General features: G+C 40.3%; 1 protein-coding gene across 7 annotated transcripts in view; it reads right to left on the bottom strand.

Moving 5' to 3' along the window:
* The window catches only part of LOC133558511 (dnaJ homolog subfamily A member 3, mitochondrial-like), a 23,009-nt gene extending 6,721 nt beyond the window's left edge, over window positions 1-16,288 (bottom strand). For 4 of the 7 annotated variants that reach the window (XM_061909854.1, XM_061909852.1, XM_061909853.1 and 1 more), the window contains exons 1-10: window positions 16,044-16,287; window positions 13,885-14,021; window positions 13,725-13,808; window positions 13,460-13,654; window positions 7,206-7,358; window positions 6,979-7,126; window positions 6,821-6,885; window positions 6,614-6,742; window positions 6,404-6,519; window positions 5,594-5,688 (exon numbers count right to left, since the gene is read on the bottom strand). In XM_061909854.1, coding sequence (XP_061765838.1) covers window positions 5,594-5,688; window positions 6,404-6,519; window positions 6,614-6,742; window positions 6,821-6,885; window positions 6,979-7,126; window positions 7,206-7,358; window positions 13,460-13,654; window positions 13,725-13,808; window positions 13,885-14,021; window positions 16,044-16,245 — 1,324 coding nt within the window. In that variant the 5' untranslated portion in view covers window positions 16,246-16,287. Of the gene's footprint in view, window positions 1-5,392; window positions 5,478-5,593; window positions 5,689-6,403; window positions 6,520-6,613; window positions 6,743-6,820; window positions 6,886-6,978; window positions 7,127-7,205; window positions 7,359-13,459; window positions 13,655-13,724; window positions 13,809-13,884; window positions 14,022-16,043 lie in introns of those variants that run through there. The other 3 variants (XM_061909850.1, XM_061909851.1, XM_061909856.1) reach the window with 2 other exon arrangements.
* Between the last annotated feature and the right edge of the window lie 2,042 nt (window positions 16,289-18,330).

Here is an 18,330-nt window from a genome sequence, read left to right as displayed (position 1 = left end):
ACCCCGAAAGGGAATAAGCGGTAGAAAATGGATGGATGGAGGGTTACAGAACTCAATAAGAAAAAGCAAGCACTGGCTGTGGCTTTGGGACTTGAAGGGAGAGCCAGAGAAATAGCAAGGGATATACTGCGGAGGAGTTGGACAATGACAACGGTATGACGACATTATTTGCAAAACTGGATGACGTTTTCCTGAAAGAGGAAAAGGATCGCGCATACGAAGCGTACACGTATTTCGACCGCATCACCAAAAATATTTCCAGTTCAATGGTGGACTATATTATTGACTTTGAACAGCGCTACAACCGGATGAAAATGTACAATATGACACTCCCTGATGCGGTGTTAGCCTTCAAACTTCTTGACACAGCCTGCCTCGATGAGAAAGACAGGCAGCTAGGACTGACGGCTAACACGGAGCTAAGCTTCTCGTCAATGAAGTCAGCTCTCAAACGGATATTCGGAGGTAAAACAACGGGCAAGTCAAGCGAGATACAACTGAACCAGGATGCAGCTTTCCTCACAGAACAGCCACAATGGAGAGGAAGACCAAACACACCGTTTCCACGTGGTCAACGAAGATCGGTGACGCCGTTACCGGGTACAAACCCACTGGATAAGTACGGTAAACGATCACGATGTGCCGTCTGTCAAAGCACATGCCACTGGGCAAAGGACTGCCCGCACAAAAAGCACGAACAAGTAAGATTGACTGAAAATGACAATTTGGATGAAGTTAATATCACGCTGTTAACGAATGATCCCCAGTCTAAAGCTGAGATTTTTATGACTGAAGCAGCTAGCTCAGCGATCATAGACACCGCCTGCACTCGCACAGTGTGTGGAGAAAAGTGGCTTGAAAGTTTTGTACATAATCTCAATGAAAAGCAGGTAAATAAGCTAAGAAGTACAGAAAGGTCTAGCAACAGACTGTTTCGCTTTAGAGATGGAAATGTGATTCATTCCACCAGAAAAGTGCATCGACCTGCTAAAATAGGATGGACAAAGTGTAACATTGAGACAGAAGTTGTCAAAGTTGATATTCCTCTCCTGCTGAGTAAAACATCATTAAAAAAGGCAGGAACTACGTTAGACATAGAAAACGACAGGGTAGTGATGTTTAAGCAGCAGATACCTCTTCAGTTTACCAGCTCAGGACATTACTGTGTAGACATAAGAGACAAAGATGACATGGAATGTCAGATTCAAGATTTATTTGCTGAAGATTAAGTCCTGATTGTAACAGAAAACATGTCCACAATCGAAAAGAACAAGGTCCTCCTCAAACTTCACTAACAATTTGGCCGTGCATCAGCAGATCGTCTGCATAGGCTAATTCAAAGTTCAGGGAACAAAGACCAGGACTGTCTCACTATTTTGCAACAAATAGTGGATGCATGTGAAACGTGCCAAAGATATAGCAAGACAAAGCCAAAGCCAGCTGTTGGTTTGCCTCTTGCTTCGGAATACAATGAAACTGGCGGTGGACCTGCACGAGCTTGAGTCAGGCATTTGGTATTTACATATAATGGACCATTTCCCACGTTTCAGCGCTGGAAATATTGTGAAAACCAAGAAATCTTCTGTAATTGTCAACTCTTTCATCCACACATGGATAAGTGTCCATGGTCCTCCCAAGAAGCTCCTCAGTGACAACGGAGGATAATTTAACAATGAAGAGTTCAGGGACATGGCAGAAAACTTCAATATCGAGATCAAGACAACCGCAGGATACAGCCCATGGAGCAACGGACTGTTGGAACGTCATAATCAGACACTCACGAACATCATCCAGAAAGTTAAACACGAAAAAGATTGTGACTGGAGCACTGCCTTGGACTGGGCCTTAATGGCTAAGAACTGCATGCACAGTGTACATGGTTATAGTCCACATCAACTGGTATTTGGTCAAAATCCTAATCTTCCCAATGTATTGGTAAATGAGCTACCTGCACTAGAGGGCACTACAGTGAGCACAAGAGTAGGAGAACACATATCAGCTTTGCATGCCTCAAGGAAGGCTTTCACTGAAGTTGAATGTTCAGAGAGGATAAGACGGGCATTAAGAAAACAGCTTAGAGACACAGATGAAAAATATGATACAGGAGAAAAGGTTTACTATAAACTAGGAGATAGTGCAGAGTGGAAGGGACCAGGAGTGGTGATTGGTAGAGGGAGCTGTTGTGTTTGTAAGACATGGAGGTATTCTAGTTAGAGTTCATCACTCACGACTTAATAAGGTGCACACACATATTAAAGACAAGGAAATTACACAAAGTAATGTTCACACTGAAACAGGATGTGAAAAACAAGAAGAGAACATAACCGCTGATAGTGATACAGATGCTTTACACAGACCATCATGTAGCTCAGATAATGAAAAAAACACAGACAGTGAAAGTGAACATGACAGTGATGGAGAGGGAAACACAAGTGAAGGTGTAATTCAAAGTGATGCACCTCAAATGAAGCACAGCGCCTGTGATAATCTTCTCCCTGCTTCTAATGTGAAGTTAAAAACAGGACAGATTGTAACTTTTGTGAAAAGAGATACAAGTGTTACATGTAAGGCTAAAGTACTCAGTAGAGCAGGTAAAGCAACAGGAACCTATAAAAACTGGTATAATGTGCAGCATATTGAGCCTGATGGCAGTACTGGACTAAAAGAGGCTGTTGACATGTCGTGTGTACAGCATCTTAACACTGAGTCAGCCGTCGGGGAGGCTGATGTACTCATAACAAAAGACATATCATTTGATGCAGCCAAACAGGCAGAGATAGAAAGCTGGAAAAGCAATAATGTTTTTGAAGAGACTGAAAATACAGGACAAAAGTGTATCTCCACTAGGTGGGTCTGTAGTCTCAAAGAAAGTGACACTGGTATTGTACCCAAAGCCAGACTTGTAGCAAGGGGGTTTGAAGAACTTAATTTAAAAAATCTACAAAAAGATTCACCAACCTGTGCTTCTGAATCTCTAAGGCTATTGCTAAGTTTCATTTGTCAAAATCATTGGAAAGTCCATTCCATGGACATTAAGTCTGCCTTTTTACAGGGTATGGAGTTGTCGAGAGACATTTATGTCAACCCTCCTCCAGAAGCTAACTGTAAGGGGGTTATTTGGAAACTAAAGAAGTGTGTGTATGGGCTTGCTGATGCATCTCTCTATTGGTACAACAAAGTGAAGGAAATCATGCTGAGCACAGGTGTCAAAGTGTCACAGGTAGACCCAGGAGTATTTTATTGGCTGGATGATGACAACACAGTGACAGGTGTACTCGCATGTCATGTAGATGATTTTATGTGGGCAGGCTCATCAAACTTTTCAGAAAATGTGATCCCTAAACTGAAGTCTGGGTTCCAAGTGGGACGTGAGGAACATGACAATTTCTGCTATTTGGGAATGGATATTGAAACTGTTAATGATTCTGTACAGTTGCATCAGCACAGCTACATTGAAAGTCTGCACCCCATTCACTTACAGCCAGTCCGTGCTCTAGAAAGAGATGCTCCTCTTAATGAAACAGAAAAAGAACAACTCAGATCAAAAATAGGACAGATACTCTGGGTTGCAAAACAGACAAGACCTGATGTAATGTTTGATTCTTGTGGTCTGGCATCTAGTCTAAAGAATGCGACTGTGCAATCAATTCACACTGCTAATAAGTTAGTTCGTAAACTTAAAGCTGATACTGCCTTAAACCTAACTGTATTCAGCGATGCTTCAGTAGGAAATCTTCCTGATGGAGGTACACAAGGGGGTATGTTGATCACCCTAATGGGAAAAGGAGGTAAATTCTCCCCCCCTTTTCTGGCAGTCCAAGAGAATTCGACGTGTGGTGCGAAGCACCCTTGCCGGAGAAACTCTGGCCATGTCGGATGGAATAGACAATGCAGTGTTTCTTGCCACCCTTTATTCTGAGCTCACTACTAGCACCGCTGGTCTAAATGCTCCAGCGTTAGTTTGTGTGACTGATAATCATTCCCTCTATGATGCTCTTCGATCAACAAAACAGGTAACAGAGAAAAGGCTTCGGTTAGATATAAGTGGCATCAAAGAACTTATTCACAACAAAAAAATACAAAAGGTACTTTGGTCAGCAACAAAAGCTCAACTAGCTGACTGTCTTACGAAAAAGGGGGCATCACCCTTGATGCTTTTGAAAGCATTGAGTGAAGGAAAATGGGTTCTTACCTAAGTTGATTGTATTGTTTCTTTTGTTTAAAAAGACATGTATTTGTTCTTAAGAAACATGTGTTGATTGTATTGTTTCTGTTCTTTAAAAAGAAATGTATTTGTTCTTATGAAACATGTGCTATTTAATTTTTTTTTATATAAAAGATAGGGAGATTGTTAACATGTTTCTCCATATACGGAGTTAACGCATGCTCATGTTGATGGGCGGGAAGGAAAAAGTGTTTGCGGTTTTTCCTCTGTGCTGCAGTTGATTAAAAGTTGTGAACCAGAATAGATGTCGTGTTTATTCACCCATATTTAACATTAGTACATTACAAAAAGAGTTCCTCAGTGTTTGCTCTTACAATAACAATGTCACTACAGTGTGGTTATTATACAGGTTATGGGAGGTGAATGAAGTATTGTTGGCGGTTTTTGGATACATTTTAAAAGTGATTCAGAGGTAGAATGGATTCTTCCCATTAGCTGCACTGCTAGCCACCTAAAACAAGCCAATTATTACAAATTAGAATGCAAAAAATAAAAAATAAACAGTTTGTTTTCTTGTCTCAATAAGGATTTTGAACAATAGGCAAAACAAAACAAGTCCTGTTACCCTTTAAAGAGGAATTAAACTTTTAAGGGAATTTTGCCTATCGTTTACAACCATTATTAAAGACATGACGATGGATGTTTTTTTTTTTTGCATTCTAAATACAAAAATAAATGCAAGCAAATGTTCGCTTATAATGTAGCCGACACGGAAGTGATCACAGTGCCGCTATAGTTTGTCTGCGTTAGCGCTTATAATAACAATACATCACTATCCATCCGCTGGAGCCTATCCCAGCTACAATCGGGCGGAAGGAGGTGTACACCCTGGACAAGTCCACACCTCATCGCAGGGCCAACACAGATAGACAGACAACATTCACACTCACATTCACACACTAGGGCCAATTTAGTGTTGCCAATCAACCTATCCCCAGGTGCATGTCTTTCACTAATACTTGGTTAATATTTAAATCATGAAACGTAAATGGAGTATTGTTTGCGGTTTTTGATTATTTATTGGATTTTATGGGAAAAATAGAGGATCTCCAATTGGTGCCGCTAAAAGTGGACTTTTATTTACTTTTATATAAAAATGCATTCCGTCGTCATGTCTTTCATAATGATTGTGAACAAAGGCAAAATTAAAAAGAAAGTGCAGTTTACCTTTAAGGCCATCCATTTAAGCAGCACAAAAGTTCATCCTGACATTGATTGTACCCTCTGCTGGTTGCTATTAATTATGCCTCCACTGCACAATAAAAAAATGTAATGTTAAGATTATTATAATTGTCTAGCCCTTTATTAATATTTACTCTTTCTCTCTCTGTTGGGTATTATGGCTTAACTGAAAAAAATGAAACTCACCTGGAGACCACTTGACACCATTAACAGTCCCAGAAACATCGTTCTCATCCTCGGCATAGCTTAGCATCAGAGTTCGCTGCTTCCGCGTCAATTTCCTGTGGACAAAAACATCCAAAATCAAATGAGGGGATTGGATTTTATGTAGAAAAAGACAAAAGAGTGGATCCCTAATGGGTGACATGGGTTCCCAAATAGTGCAGTGTCAAAAGACATACGCATTAACAGCTGTTCCGTCTTCAACATTGCATTTTCCAAAATATAATAACTCTAAAAGATGGAAATTGAATTGAAGTCCTTAGTGGTCAGTACCCAGATGCTTTTTTCCATCTCAGCATGAGCTTTAAAATGTTATTTTGCAATACTACTGTAAAATTGGTGTGTTACAGACTAGTTATTGTATTGTTGATGATGATCTCATCAGCAGGATTACAATGGCCCCTCTAATGCTGACAATGTTGGCACTCTTTTCATAGTTTTGGAACAAAAAATTATCTCAACAAGTAAAATTCCCCCTGAAATATGCACAGAGGTGATTTTAAGCTTGTTTTCTGACCAGTTTCAGCACATTTTAGAATGTCCACTTTTAGCTACAAAATGTGAGCGGGACTGCATCAGCCAGCTCTCTTACAGAAGACTGAAGGCAATTCTTATAGCGTAGTATGTTTTGTTATCCTGAATCACAATATTGGTTAAAGTATAATTTAAAGGAATTATCAAATATTGCTGCCTGATGCATTGTTGCAGCAATACAACTAAAAAAGTGCAGTTCCTCGTTGATATAATGGCAATGTGGTCAAAGAGATCGCTTACTGTGGCACTCTGATCTTGATGTGAGCATAGTGATCACCGTAGCTGTAACTGTTGATCCGCCGAATGCCTTTCCCCTGCAGACGGATCACCTGATCCGCTTGGCAGCCAGCGGGAATCTGAAAACAGCGGTCAGAACATATGGCTTGCATTTCAAAATGAAATTGGCAGAAGGAACATTCCTTTGAAAACGTTGACTAAGCTATGACTCACAAGTATGCTGATTGTTTCGTGGAGGCTTTGGGTGGTGGCCATGCCCCCAAGGATGGCTTGTGCCACGGAGATCCTTACATCTGAGTGAATGTCGATTCCATTTCGCCTGAACACAGGACTTTTCTGGACCTGAATGACCCAAATTGAAAGGTATATAAATTCCATGAAACATGTTAACTATTATTTAACAACTAACTAATAACTTACCCGAAAGGTAATGAGGATTTCCTTACTGCCGACAGACATGCACACAGTCTGCCCGTTGTCTACCCCTGAAAACAAACGCCACAAGATAAGCATTAAAATGATGAGGGATTGTCTTGACACCTGTCGTTCTCGTGTGATATTGAAGGGTGGTAGCTTACCAGCAGGAACAGGCACTGTAACATTTTGCCTCTTTGTGGCCTGACCCAAGCCTCGGCACAGAACGCAAGGCGTGATTATGATGATGCCCTTACCGCTGCAGCGCCGACATGCACCGTGCATCATGAAAGGGCCCGTGTGTAGCGTCTCCTATTAAGTGGAAACACAGACATTGTTGAAAAATTAAATCATAAACTCAATAATTCCATGTGCAGCAAGAACAACTCACCTTGCCGGTGCCGTTGCAGTAATGGCAGTGTGACACTTTGGTTCCTGGTTCGCTGCCCTTCCCGCCGCACCTCGGGCAGTCGTCTTCCAGGTTCACAGAAAGCAGCTTGTCGGTGCCTTTCGCTGCTTCGACAAACGTCAGCTCCATCACAAACTATTGACATGCAGGTAGGGGAAACACGTCAATGTTTGAACACTAACACATAACCCAATTACTGTATTGACCCAAATGTGATTTTTTCTTTTGGTGCATGCACCCCAAAAAAGTTGTATTTACCTATAATTTAAGTCTTGGCAAGAGATAGGTACCTTTCACAGTTTAAGTCAATATAGGACCAATTCATTGTACGTGATAATCAATACCAATTTTCTGTACTTTTGTGTGTTCATAAATGTTAATTTTTTCTTGTATCACTCTGTTTTAACATTGAACACTGAGTTATGCTGTCTTGTTTTTAACACTTCTATGTGTCATGTACAAGTACTGTAGACTACTGCAGGGATTTGCTACTGCAGGGATTTGCAAACTGTGGTACCAGGTTCCATCTAGTGGCAGGCCAAATAATCACTTGATTAAAGTACATCCATCTATCCATCCATGTATTCATTTTCTACCGCTTGTCCCTTTTTGGACTCTTTGTAGCTGTTTACGCTCCCTTGTTTTGTCACCATGACGACCATTAGTTTCACCTGTCGTGTGTTCACGACTTACGGACCTGATCTGTTGGGACTCACGCACCTGTCAATAACCACGTCACTATTATTTAAGCCATAGTTGCCAGGTAGTCGGCCTGGCGACATCACTCTTGATTCACCCCTGATACTCTGGACTCTGTTTATGCCATAGCTCTTGATGTTCATAGTTCATGCTGCTTCGCTCATGTCACCGTAAGTGTTTTTTTTGTTAAATGTCCATAGTTCTGCCTTTGTGCAAGTTTTTGTTTTTCTTAGCCAAGTTGGTTCTCCGCCCTGTGTGCGCTTTCTGTTTGTTCCTTTTTTAAGTAAAAATTTAATTATGTCATTACCTTCACGTGGTGTCCAGTCAAGTCGCTTTGCATCATGGGAAAACAAACCGCGCCAAAGTCAAAGTCATGACAGTTACTGTTCAAACTGTGTGTAATGTTACAGTGGCCAAAAAAACAAAATAAACGTGTTAAATAAAACCTCTGCCTTGTTTTAATGAATACTTAGGCCTACGATTCTACTGTATATTAATGTTGGTCATTATAGTGCAGGGGTAGGGAACCTATGGCTCTACAGCCAGATGTGGCTCTTTTGATGACTGCATCTGGCTCTCAAATACATCTGAGCTGACATTACTTAACACGATTAGTAATGAATAATTCCGCCAGTAATCGGTGTTAAAAATAACGTTTAACATATAAAACATTCTTATGCATTTTAATCCATCCATCTGTTTTCAACCGCACCTGTTCAATAAGTCACATCAATGGTAAGAAGTCCATCCATCTATTCTCTACCGCTTGTCCCTTTTGGGGTCGCGGGGGTTGCTGGAGCCTATCTCAGCTGCATTTGGGCAGAAGGCGGTGTCCACCCTGGACAAGTCGCCACCTCATCACAGGGCCAACACAGATAGACAGACAACATTCACACTCACATTCACACACTAGGGCCAATTTAGTGTTGCCAAAGAAGTATTTTATTTATTATTGGTTAGCTTCAGAATAAAAATGATATAAAATATAAGAGTTATACTCTAAAAATGTAGGTCTTACTTAAAAAATGCATGCATTTAGTTGTATTCAGTGTTAATACATATGATACGGCTCTCACGGTAATACACTTTAAAAAATTTGGCTTTCATGGCTCTCTCAGCCAAAAAGGTTCCCGACTCCTGTTAGAGAAAAAATGCATGCATTTAGTTGTATTCAGTGTTAAAACATATGATACGGCTCTCACGGTAATACACTTTAAAAAATGTGGCTTTCATGGCTCTCTCAGCCAAAAAGGTTCCCGACTCCTGTTATAGTGGTACTCAGAGAGCCATGTGTTTCCTGAGGTGGTACTTGGTAAAAAAAAAAAAGTTTGAGAACCACTGGTCTGGTATTACAAACCCCGTTTCCATATGAGTTGGGAAATTGTGTTAGATGTAAATATAAACAGAATACAATGATTTTCAAATCCTTTTCAACCCATATTCAATTGAATGCACTACAGAGACATGATATTTGATGTTCAAACTCATAAACTTTATTATTATTTTTTTTGCAAATAATAATTATCTTAGAGTTTCAAGGCTGCAACACGTGCCAACGAAGTTGGGAAAGGGCATGTTCACCACTGTTTTACATCACCTTTTCTTTTAACAACACTCAATAAACGTTTGGGAACTGAGGAAACTAATTGTTGAAGCTTTGAAAGTGGAATTCTTTCCTATTCTTGTTTTATGTAGAGCTTCAGTCGTTCAACAGTCCGGGGTCTCTTCTGTCATATTTTACGCTTCATAATGCGTCACACATTTACGATGGGAGACAGGTCTGGACTGCAGGTAGGACGGTCTAGTACCTGCACTCTTTTACTACGAAGCCACACTGTTGTAACACGTAGCTTGGCATTTTCTTGCTGAAATAAGCAGGGGCGTCCATGATAACGTTGCTTGGACGGCAACATATGTTGCTCCAAAACCTGTATGTACCTTTCAGCAATAATGGTGCCTTCACAGATGTGTAAGTTACCCATGCCTTGGCCACTAATACACCCCCATACCATCACACATGCTGGCTTTTCATCTTTGCGCCTAGAACATTTCGAATGGTTCTTTTTGTCTTTGATCCGTAGGACACAATGTCCACAGTTTCCCCCAAAAAATTGAAATGTGGACTTTTCAGACCACAGAACACTTTTGCACTTTGCATCAGTCCATCTTAGAGGAGCTTAGGCCCAGCGAAGCTGGCGGCGTTTCTGGGTGTTGTTGATAAATGGCTTTCGCTTTGCATAGTGGAGCTTTAACTTGCAGTTACAGATTTAGCGATGAACTGTATTTAGTGACAGGGGTTTTCTGAAGTGTTCCTGAGCCCGTGTGGTGATATCCTTGAGAGATTGATGTCGGTTTTGGATACAGTGCCGTCTGAGGGATCGAATGTCACGGTCATTCAATGTTGGTTTCCGGCCATGCCGCTTACGTGGAGTGATTTCTCCAGATCCTCTGAGCCTTTTGATGATATTATGGACTGTAGATGTTGAAATCCCTAAATTTCTTGTAATTGCACTTTGAGAAACGTTGTTCTTAAACTATTTGCTCACGCAGTTGTGGACAAAGGGGTGTACATCGTCCCATCCTTTCTTGTGAAAGACTGATCATTTTTTGGGAAGCTGTTTTTATACCCAATCATGGCACCTGCCTGCTCCCAATTAGCCTGCACACCTGTGGGCTGTTCCAAATAAATGTTTGATGAGCATTCCTCAACTTTATCAGTATTTATTGCCACCTTTCCCAACTTTTTTGTCACGTGTTGCTGGCATCAAATTCTAAAGTTAATGATTATTTGCAAAAAAAAATTTTTTTCATCAGTTTGAACATCAAATATGTTGTCTTTGTAGCATTTTTAACTGAATATGGGTTTAAAATGATTTGCAAATCATTGTATTCCGTTTACATTTACATCTAACACAATTTCCCAACTCCTATGAAAACGGGGTTTGTACATTGTAGACTTTGCGTGTTAAAATTTCAAGATGTTAGATGGTAGTAGATGTATAGACTATGTTGTGTTGCCATAGCCAGAAAGTAGTATTTGCTATTAGGTTGACCATGCCAGGCTTTTCTTTTGTTTAGCCTTACAAAATGTTTAAACTGTATTGTATTTATTACATATCAGCTGTTTAATTCTAACATGCATCTTAGTTGTAGTTTTAATTGCCAAATTTCGAGAAACTTGTAACAGTACCAACGGATAGTCCGAGCAACAACAAAGGTATGCAAAGGTAGCACGTTTTGATTTTACGTAAATCAGTACTTACAAAGTACAGAATTAGGTAATAGGCCTGGGCCAATAACAAATTGTACGCGACGATATATTGACCTACAAATAATTGCTGATAATCAATGTTATTGCCATTATTTTTTCAAACAAAATTAACCACTGATAACATCATCATAATGCATGTATACATTTACAGATGCAATACACTTGCATTTCTCGTATATTATAACATTGTAATTGGAATGTAAACTTTTAAATATCTAAGTTAAATCAAATAAACCAGTAACAAAAATACAATATAATCTCTTGGTAAATATAAAATGTTTGACTTGAAAAAAAAAACAGTCAAAAGCGATAAATTAAGTGTAGGTCCTCAAATATACTCAACAGAAACAATAGATAAAAAGACTAAATAGTTATGGTGACTAAAATCATCACAGCAATTATTACCGCGGTATTGTTGTATGAACTCAAAAGTACGTATACACACACTAACATTTTACTTTCTTGACAGAGGATACATCAAGTATTGTTCAGGCCAAATTTTTTAGATTTGTGTGTTAAAATAGGTTTATCTTTTTCCATCAATCTTTTTTTAATAAATGCAAAATGGTTGATCAGTTTGTTTCACATCCCGTTTATGTGCCGTGACGCGGGTTCACGTCCTGTTAAACGGACATCTGTCCGTTTCAACTTGACACCTTGGAGTTCACTGTTGTTGTCTTCAAAGCCCTCTAAAACAACTTCAAAACCCTCCAGCAACATTTTATATACACAGTGCAAGTCTATATATAATGATGTAACAGACACCTGCATAACAATAGGTACCAGGTTCAATATTTACCATTCTTAGGTCATTATAATAATTTCCGGGACTGATTTTTTCCACGCGTTGATTTCTTATTGCATAACAGCGCACATCTGAGTCTGGCAACAAATGATTGTTCCTACTTCCGGAATCAAACACGAGTGTGTTTTCTAATCATGGCCAACTTGGTAACAGACAAAGAAAAACTATTTTTGGACAAATTAGGATTCACAATCTAAGCTTTTTGAAGCTAAATGTAAAGCAGATGAACTGCTGCTTCTAGAATCCAGCACAGAGGAAGAGTGAGACGCTGAAAAGACGGAAGCCAGGAGAGTTAGGTGAAAGCAATTTTAACACTATAAATATGGAACTTGGAGCCAAGCTATTTTGACATAAATGTTGTGCTTACCCAAAATCAACAGGAAACATCCCCGGCCAGCTTAACCAGACAAACAACTGTCCATGCGTGTTAGTACAATTACAGTACATACGCTGTCTGGCTAGCTCTGCTGTGTACAAACTAAGGGCTAATACTTTACAGATACTTTAATATGACTGTTCGTGTTTTTCAGTCAGTACAAGTTGGTGTCACATTGCAGTGTTGTGCATTACAAACTCACAACGTATTTCATGTAAACGTAGAAGCTAGCTTATCTCTTGCCGTACATAGCTTTTACGGCTAATACCGTAGCACAGCAATGTGTTACTACGCTAGAAAAAGAGTTCCTCAGTGTTCACATTTACAATAACAATGTCGCTACAGCTTGATTATTATACTGGTTACAGAACTACCGACTAATGATGTATTGTTGATAGTTTTTGAAAGCATTATTAAAGTGACTTAGATGTAGATTTGATTGCTTTAATTAGCTGCATTGCTAGCCATCCAAAACAAGTCAATTGTTATGCGTTTGAAAGCAACAAAAAAAAGTCTTAAGGATTATTAACAATAGGCAAAATCCAAAAAAGTCAAAGAAAAAAAGACTTTTAAAGTCTGTAGTTTATATGTTGGCATTTCAGCAAGCGAGCAAGCAAACGCTATTCATTCCATTAGTTTACCAAAGTGCATTTATCAATCACAGTTTTTCGATCATGTTAATAAAAATTGGTAATACTAACCATCAGGAGTTTTACAGCGGTTGTCATTATTGTTTATGTGCATGTAGTACAAACGCCCGAAGCTGCTCCTAAAAGTGACCGCTCTGTCTCTTGCAGCCGAAACCACACATACTCTACATATGGCGATAACTGAAGCTGGAAAAGTTACCGACTAAATTCAGTACCCAACCCTACTCTCGGCCCTGACCTCTGATGGTTGCAGCTAACTACAAAACATTACTGATAACCTTTATTAACTTTTGAGAACTTTTGCAAGAGGAATGCATGAAAATTTAAAAGTGAAAACACTTCCTCTGAAAATTCAAGAACTTTTCAAACCCTGAAAACAATTAGAATTATAAGAATTATTTTTGTGGCACCCTCTGCAGGTCCAGGGATTCTTACCTCAGGTCGTTGATCAAACATGCTGTTGACGTCCCTGAAGCCGCTAGTGAAATCCCCAAAGATCTTTCTGAAGAGCTCCTCTGGGTCTAAAGTGGCGCTGCCCGCTCTATATTGCTGCTGGCTTGCACGGTTCGGGTCAAAGCCTGCCGAGCCGTACATGTCATACTGCTTTCTCTTCAGCTCATCACTCAGCACCTGAAGTAGACCAAAATATTAGTAACCTATTATTAGCTGGTGTGTTTGTGAGCATGCTTCGCTGTAGTACATCATAGGCTTCAGCCAGCTTGGCAAACTTCTCTTTGGCTTGAGGGTCATCTGGGTTTGTGTCTGGGTGGTACTCCTTTGCCAACTGTAAACATAAACACAATTAGTCATGAAGAGTACCTTTACCTTATTACAAGTAACCCAAATGGGCAGCATGTCACCTGATAATATGCCTTTTTGATGTCCTTCTGCGAAGCTGTGCGGGCAATTCCCAGTACCTCGTAGAAGTCTTGCTTGGCTGCACATCTGCTGCTGGAGTGGAGACATCGGTCAGTGGTGACATGGAGACGCTTGGGTACTGCAGACATGATAACAAATACATTAACAACCCATTCCAAACATCCTATCACACATTTTTCTGCTTAAAGGCCTACTGAAATGAGATGTTCTTATTTAAACGGGGATAGCAGGTCCATTCTTAGTGTCATACTTGATCATTTCGCGATATTGCCATATTTTTGCTGAAAGGATTTAGTAGAGAAAATGATGATAAAATTCGCAACTTTTGGTGCTGATAAAAAAGCCTCGCCTTTACCGGAAGTTGCAGACGATGACGTCACAAGGGTGAGGGATCCTCAAGTCCTCACATTGTTTTTAATGGGAGCCTCCAGTACCAAGAGCTATTAGGACCGAGAAAACGACAATTTCCCCATTAATTTGAGCGAGGATGAAAGATTCGTGGATGATGATATTGATAGCGAAGGACTAGAAAAAAATAAATACAATTTAAAAAAAAGATTTAAAAACAAAAGGCGATTGCATTGGGACGGATTCAGATATTTTTAGACACATTTTACTAGGATAATTCTGGGAAATCCCTTATCTTTCTACTGTGTTGCTAGTGTTTTAGTGAGATTAAATAGTAACTGATAGTTGGAAGGGTGTGTCCACGGGTGTCTTGAGGCCAGTGTCTGAGGGAAGTCGCGGCAGATACAAGGACGGCGCAAACTCCACATATCTTCGGTAAGAGGCGACTTTTTAACACAATTTTCTCACCGAAACCTGCCGGTTGACAAGAGGTCGGGATCCATGTTCGCTTGACCGCTCTGATCTATAGTAAAGCTTCACCTCCAGGAATTTTAAACAAGGAATCACTGTGTGTTTGTGTGGCCAAAGGCTAAAGCTTCCCAACTCCATCTTTCTACTTTGACTTATCCATTATTAATTGAACAAATTGCAAAAGATTCAGCAACACAGATTTCCAGAATACTGTGTAATTGCGCTAAGAAAAGAGACGACTTTTAGCCGTAAGTGGTGCTGCGCTTATATTTCCTGACAGTCTGTGATGTCACGCCCACGCATCATCATTTTGCGACGTTTTTAACAAGAAACTCAGCGGGAAATTTAAAATTGCAATTTCGTAAACTAAACCGGCCGTATTGGCATGTGTTGCAATGTTAATATTTCATCATTGATATATAAACTCAGAATGTGATATATATTTATATATTGATATATAAAATCAGAATGTGTGGTCAGTAGTAGTGGGTTTCAGTAGGCCTTTAATTACAGTCATTTTATATAATTAATGATTAGAAATTGGCCCTACTGTGTGAATGTGAGTGTGAATCTTATCTATCTGTGTTGGCCCTGTGATGAGGTGGCGACTTGTCCAGGGTGGATCCCGCCTTTCACTTGACTGCACCTGATATAGGCTGCAGCAACCCCCTGTGACCCAGAAAGGGACAAGGGGTACAAAACAGATGGATGGAAATAAACCATTCAGTGCAGTGTGCAGAAGATGCAACAACAGGTTAAAAGGATAGTGTGATAACCCATCCATCTATTTTCTACCGCTTGTCCCTTTTGGGATTGCTGGCGCATATCTCAACTGCATTCGGGCAGAAGGCCCTGTACACCCTGGACAAGTCGCCACATCATCGCAGTGCCAACACAGACAGACAACATCCACACTCACATTCACACACTAGGGCCAATTCAGTGTTGCCAATCAACCCTTTCCCCAGGTGCATGTCTTTGGAGGTGGGAGGAAGCCGGAGTACCCGGAGGGAACCCACGCAGTCACGGGGAGAACATGCAAACTCCATACAGAAAGATCTCAAGGTATGTGAACCCAGGACTACTCAGGAGGCAGATTGTGAGGCAGATGCACTGACCCCTCTACCACCGTGCCGCCCCCGGTGTGATAACGATGTCATTAAATACACATTACATCAGACAAAAACGAGGTCATTTTCGTTTATCATTTTTAGGTTAGTCACCCTTCTTGTCAATCTGCATATTCCCCAAGACGACATAGTAAAACAGTTTTATTAAACAAACAGTAAAGGATATGTTCGTAATGCCTGATCTTGTTCACCTGTCAGTCGGCTCAATGTCACCGCATGTCCGTGTCTCCACAACATCATATTGGCTGCAAACCATCCCCGATGTGTGGGCGAGGACGCTGTCGAGAGCGACACATACCTGACGGATATCACCAGTACACGAGCACGGTTTATTTGAGAAATAACGGATGCTGCAAAACAGCGTGACACTAGCCGGCTAGCGGAGGTCGCCATTTTAGACCATCGTCACTTCCGGGTGAGAGACACTCTGCGCATATGCAAAAGGGAAGTGTTTGTATATGGCGGTCATTTGACTCATTTCACGTCATATTATAACATTAACATATACAAGATATACGCTACATGTTTAAACGCCTACTAAAATGAGATTTACTTATTTAAACGGGGATAGCAGGTCCGTTTTATGTGTCATACTTGATCATTTCGCGATGTTGCCATATTTTTGCTGAAAGGATTTGGTAGAGAACATCCACGATAAATTTCGCAACTTTCGGTGTTAAGAGAAAAGCCCTGCCTCTACCGGAAGTCGCAGACAATGACGTCACATGTTTGATGACTCCTCACATATTCATATTGTTTTTAATGAAAGCTTCCAACAAAAAGTGCTATTCGGAACGAGAAAATGACAATTTCCCCATTAATTTGAGCGAGAATGAAAGATTTGTGTTTGAGGATATTGATAGAGACGGACTAGAAAAAATAAAATAAAGTGAAAAAAAAAAACGCGATTGCATTGGGACGGATTCACATGTTTTTAGACACATTTACTAGGATAATTCTGGGAAATCCCTTATATTTATATTGTGTTGCTAGTGTTTTAGTGAGTTTAACAGTACCTGATAGTCGGAAGGGTGTCTCCACGGGTGTCTTGACGCGCAATGTCTCAGGGGAGTCAACGGCAGCATTATGGACGGCACAAGCTCAGCTTTTCTCTGTTAAGAACTGACTTTTCAACCACAATTTTCTCACCGAAACCTGCTAGTTGACATGTGGTCGGGATCCATGTTCTCTTGACCGCACTCTGATCCATTGGAAAGTTTCACCTCCAGGAATTTTAAACAAGGAATCACCGTGTGTTTGTGTGGCTAAAGGCTAAACTTCCCAACTCCATCTTTCTACTTTGACTTGTCCAATATTAATTGAACAAATTGCAAAAGATTCAGCAACACAGATCTCCAAAAAACTGTATAATTATGCCGTTAAAGCAGACGACATTTAGCTCTGTGTGTGCGCAGTGCTCATACTTCCTAAAAACCTGTGATGTCTTGCGTACACATCATCATTACACGACGTTTCGAAGACGAAACTTCCGGGAAATTTAAAATTGTAATTTAGTAAACTAAAAAGGCCGTATTGTCATGTGTTGCAATGTTAATATTTAATCATTAATATATATAAACTATCAGACTGCGTGGTGGGTAGTAGTGGGTTTCAGTAGGCCTTTAAAGGTTTGTTGGGGTGCTACTTGAAAAATAGTTTAAACTTGTTTAAAGGCCTACTGAAATGAGATGTTCTTATTTAAACGGGCATAGCAGGTCCATTCTATGTGTCCTACTTGTTCATTTCGCGATACTGCCATATTTTTGCTGAAAGGATTTTGTCGAGAACATCGACGACAAAGTTCGCAACTTTTGGTCGCTAATAAAAAAGCCTTGCCTGTACCGGAAGTAGCAGACGATGTGCGCCTGACGTCACGAGTTGTAGGGCTCCTCACATCCTCACATTGTTAACAATCATAGACACCAGCAGCAAGAGCGATTTGGGCCGAGAAAGCGACGATTTCCCCATTAATTTGAGCGAGGATGAAAGATTTGTGGATGAGGAAAGTTAGAGTGAAGCACTAGAAAAAAAAAAGGCGACGTCAGTGGGAGCGATTCAGATGTTATTAGACACATTTACTAGGATAATTCTGGAAAACCCCTTATCTCCTCATTGTGTTACTAGTGTTTTAGTGAGATTATAAAGTCATAACTGAAAGTCGGAGGGCTGTGGTGACCGCCAGTGTCTCTGAGGGAAGCCATATGGAGGAGCCAAGAAAGTCACAGCTGCCTTTTTGACAGCTGCTGCAGGAGGACGCAAACTCCGCTCATGTCTCCGGTAAGAGCCGATTTAATATCACAATTTTCTCATCCAAAAACTTGCTGGTTGACATGTGGTAGAGAAACATGTTCGCTTGACCATTCTGTTCCATATTAAAGCTTCACAACAAACAAAGAAACACCAGCTGTGTTTTGGTTGCTAAAGGCAGCTGCAATCCACCGCTTTCCACCAACAGCATTCTTCTTTATAGTCTCCATT

Source organism: Nerophis ophidion, linkage group LG01 (assembly GCF_033978795.1).
Source record: "Nerophis ophidion isolate RoL-2023_Sa linkage group LG01, RoL_Noph_v1.0, whole genome shotgun sequence".
Classification (NCBI taxonomy): Eukaryota; Metazoa; Chordata; class Actinopteri; order Syngnathiformes; family Syngnathidae; genus Nerophis; species Nerophis ophidion.
Note: the sequence above shows the minus strand (reverse complement) of the source record. Positions and strands in the feature narration are given on the sequence as shown.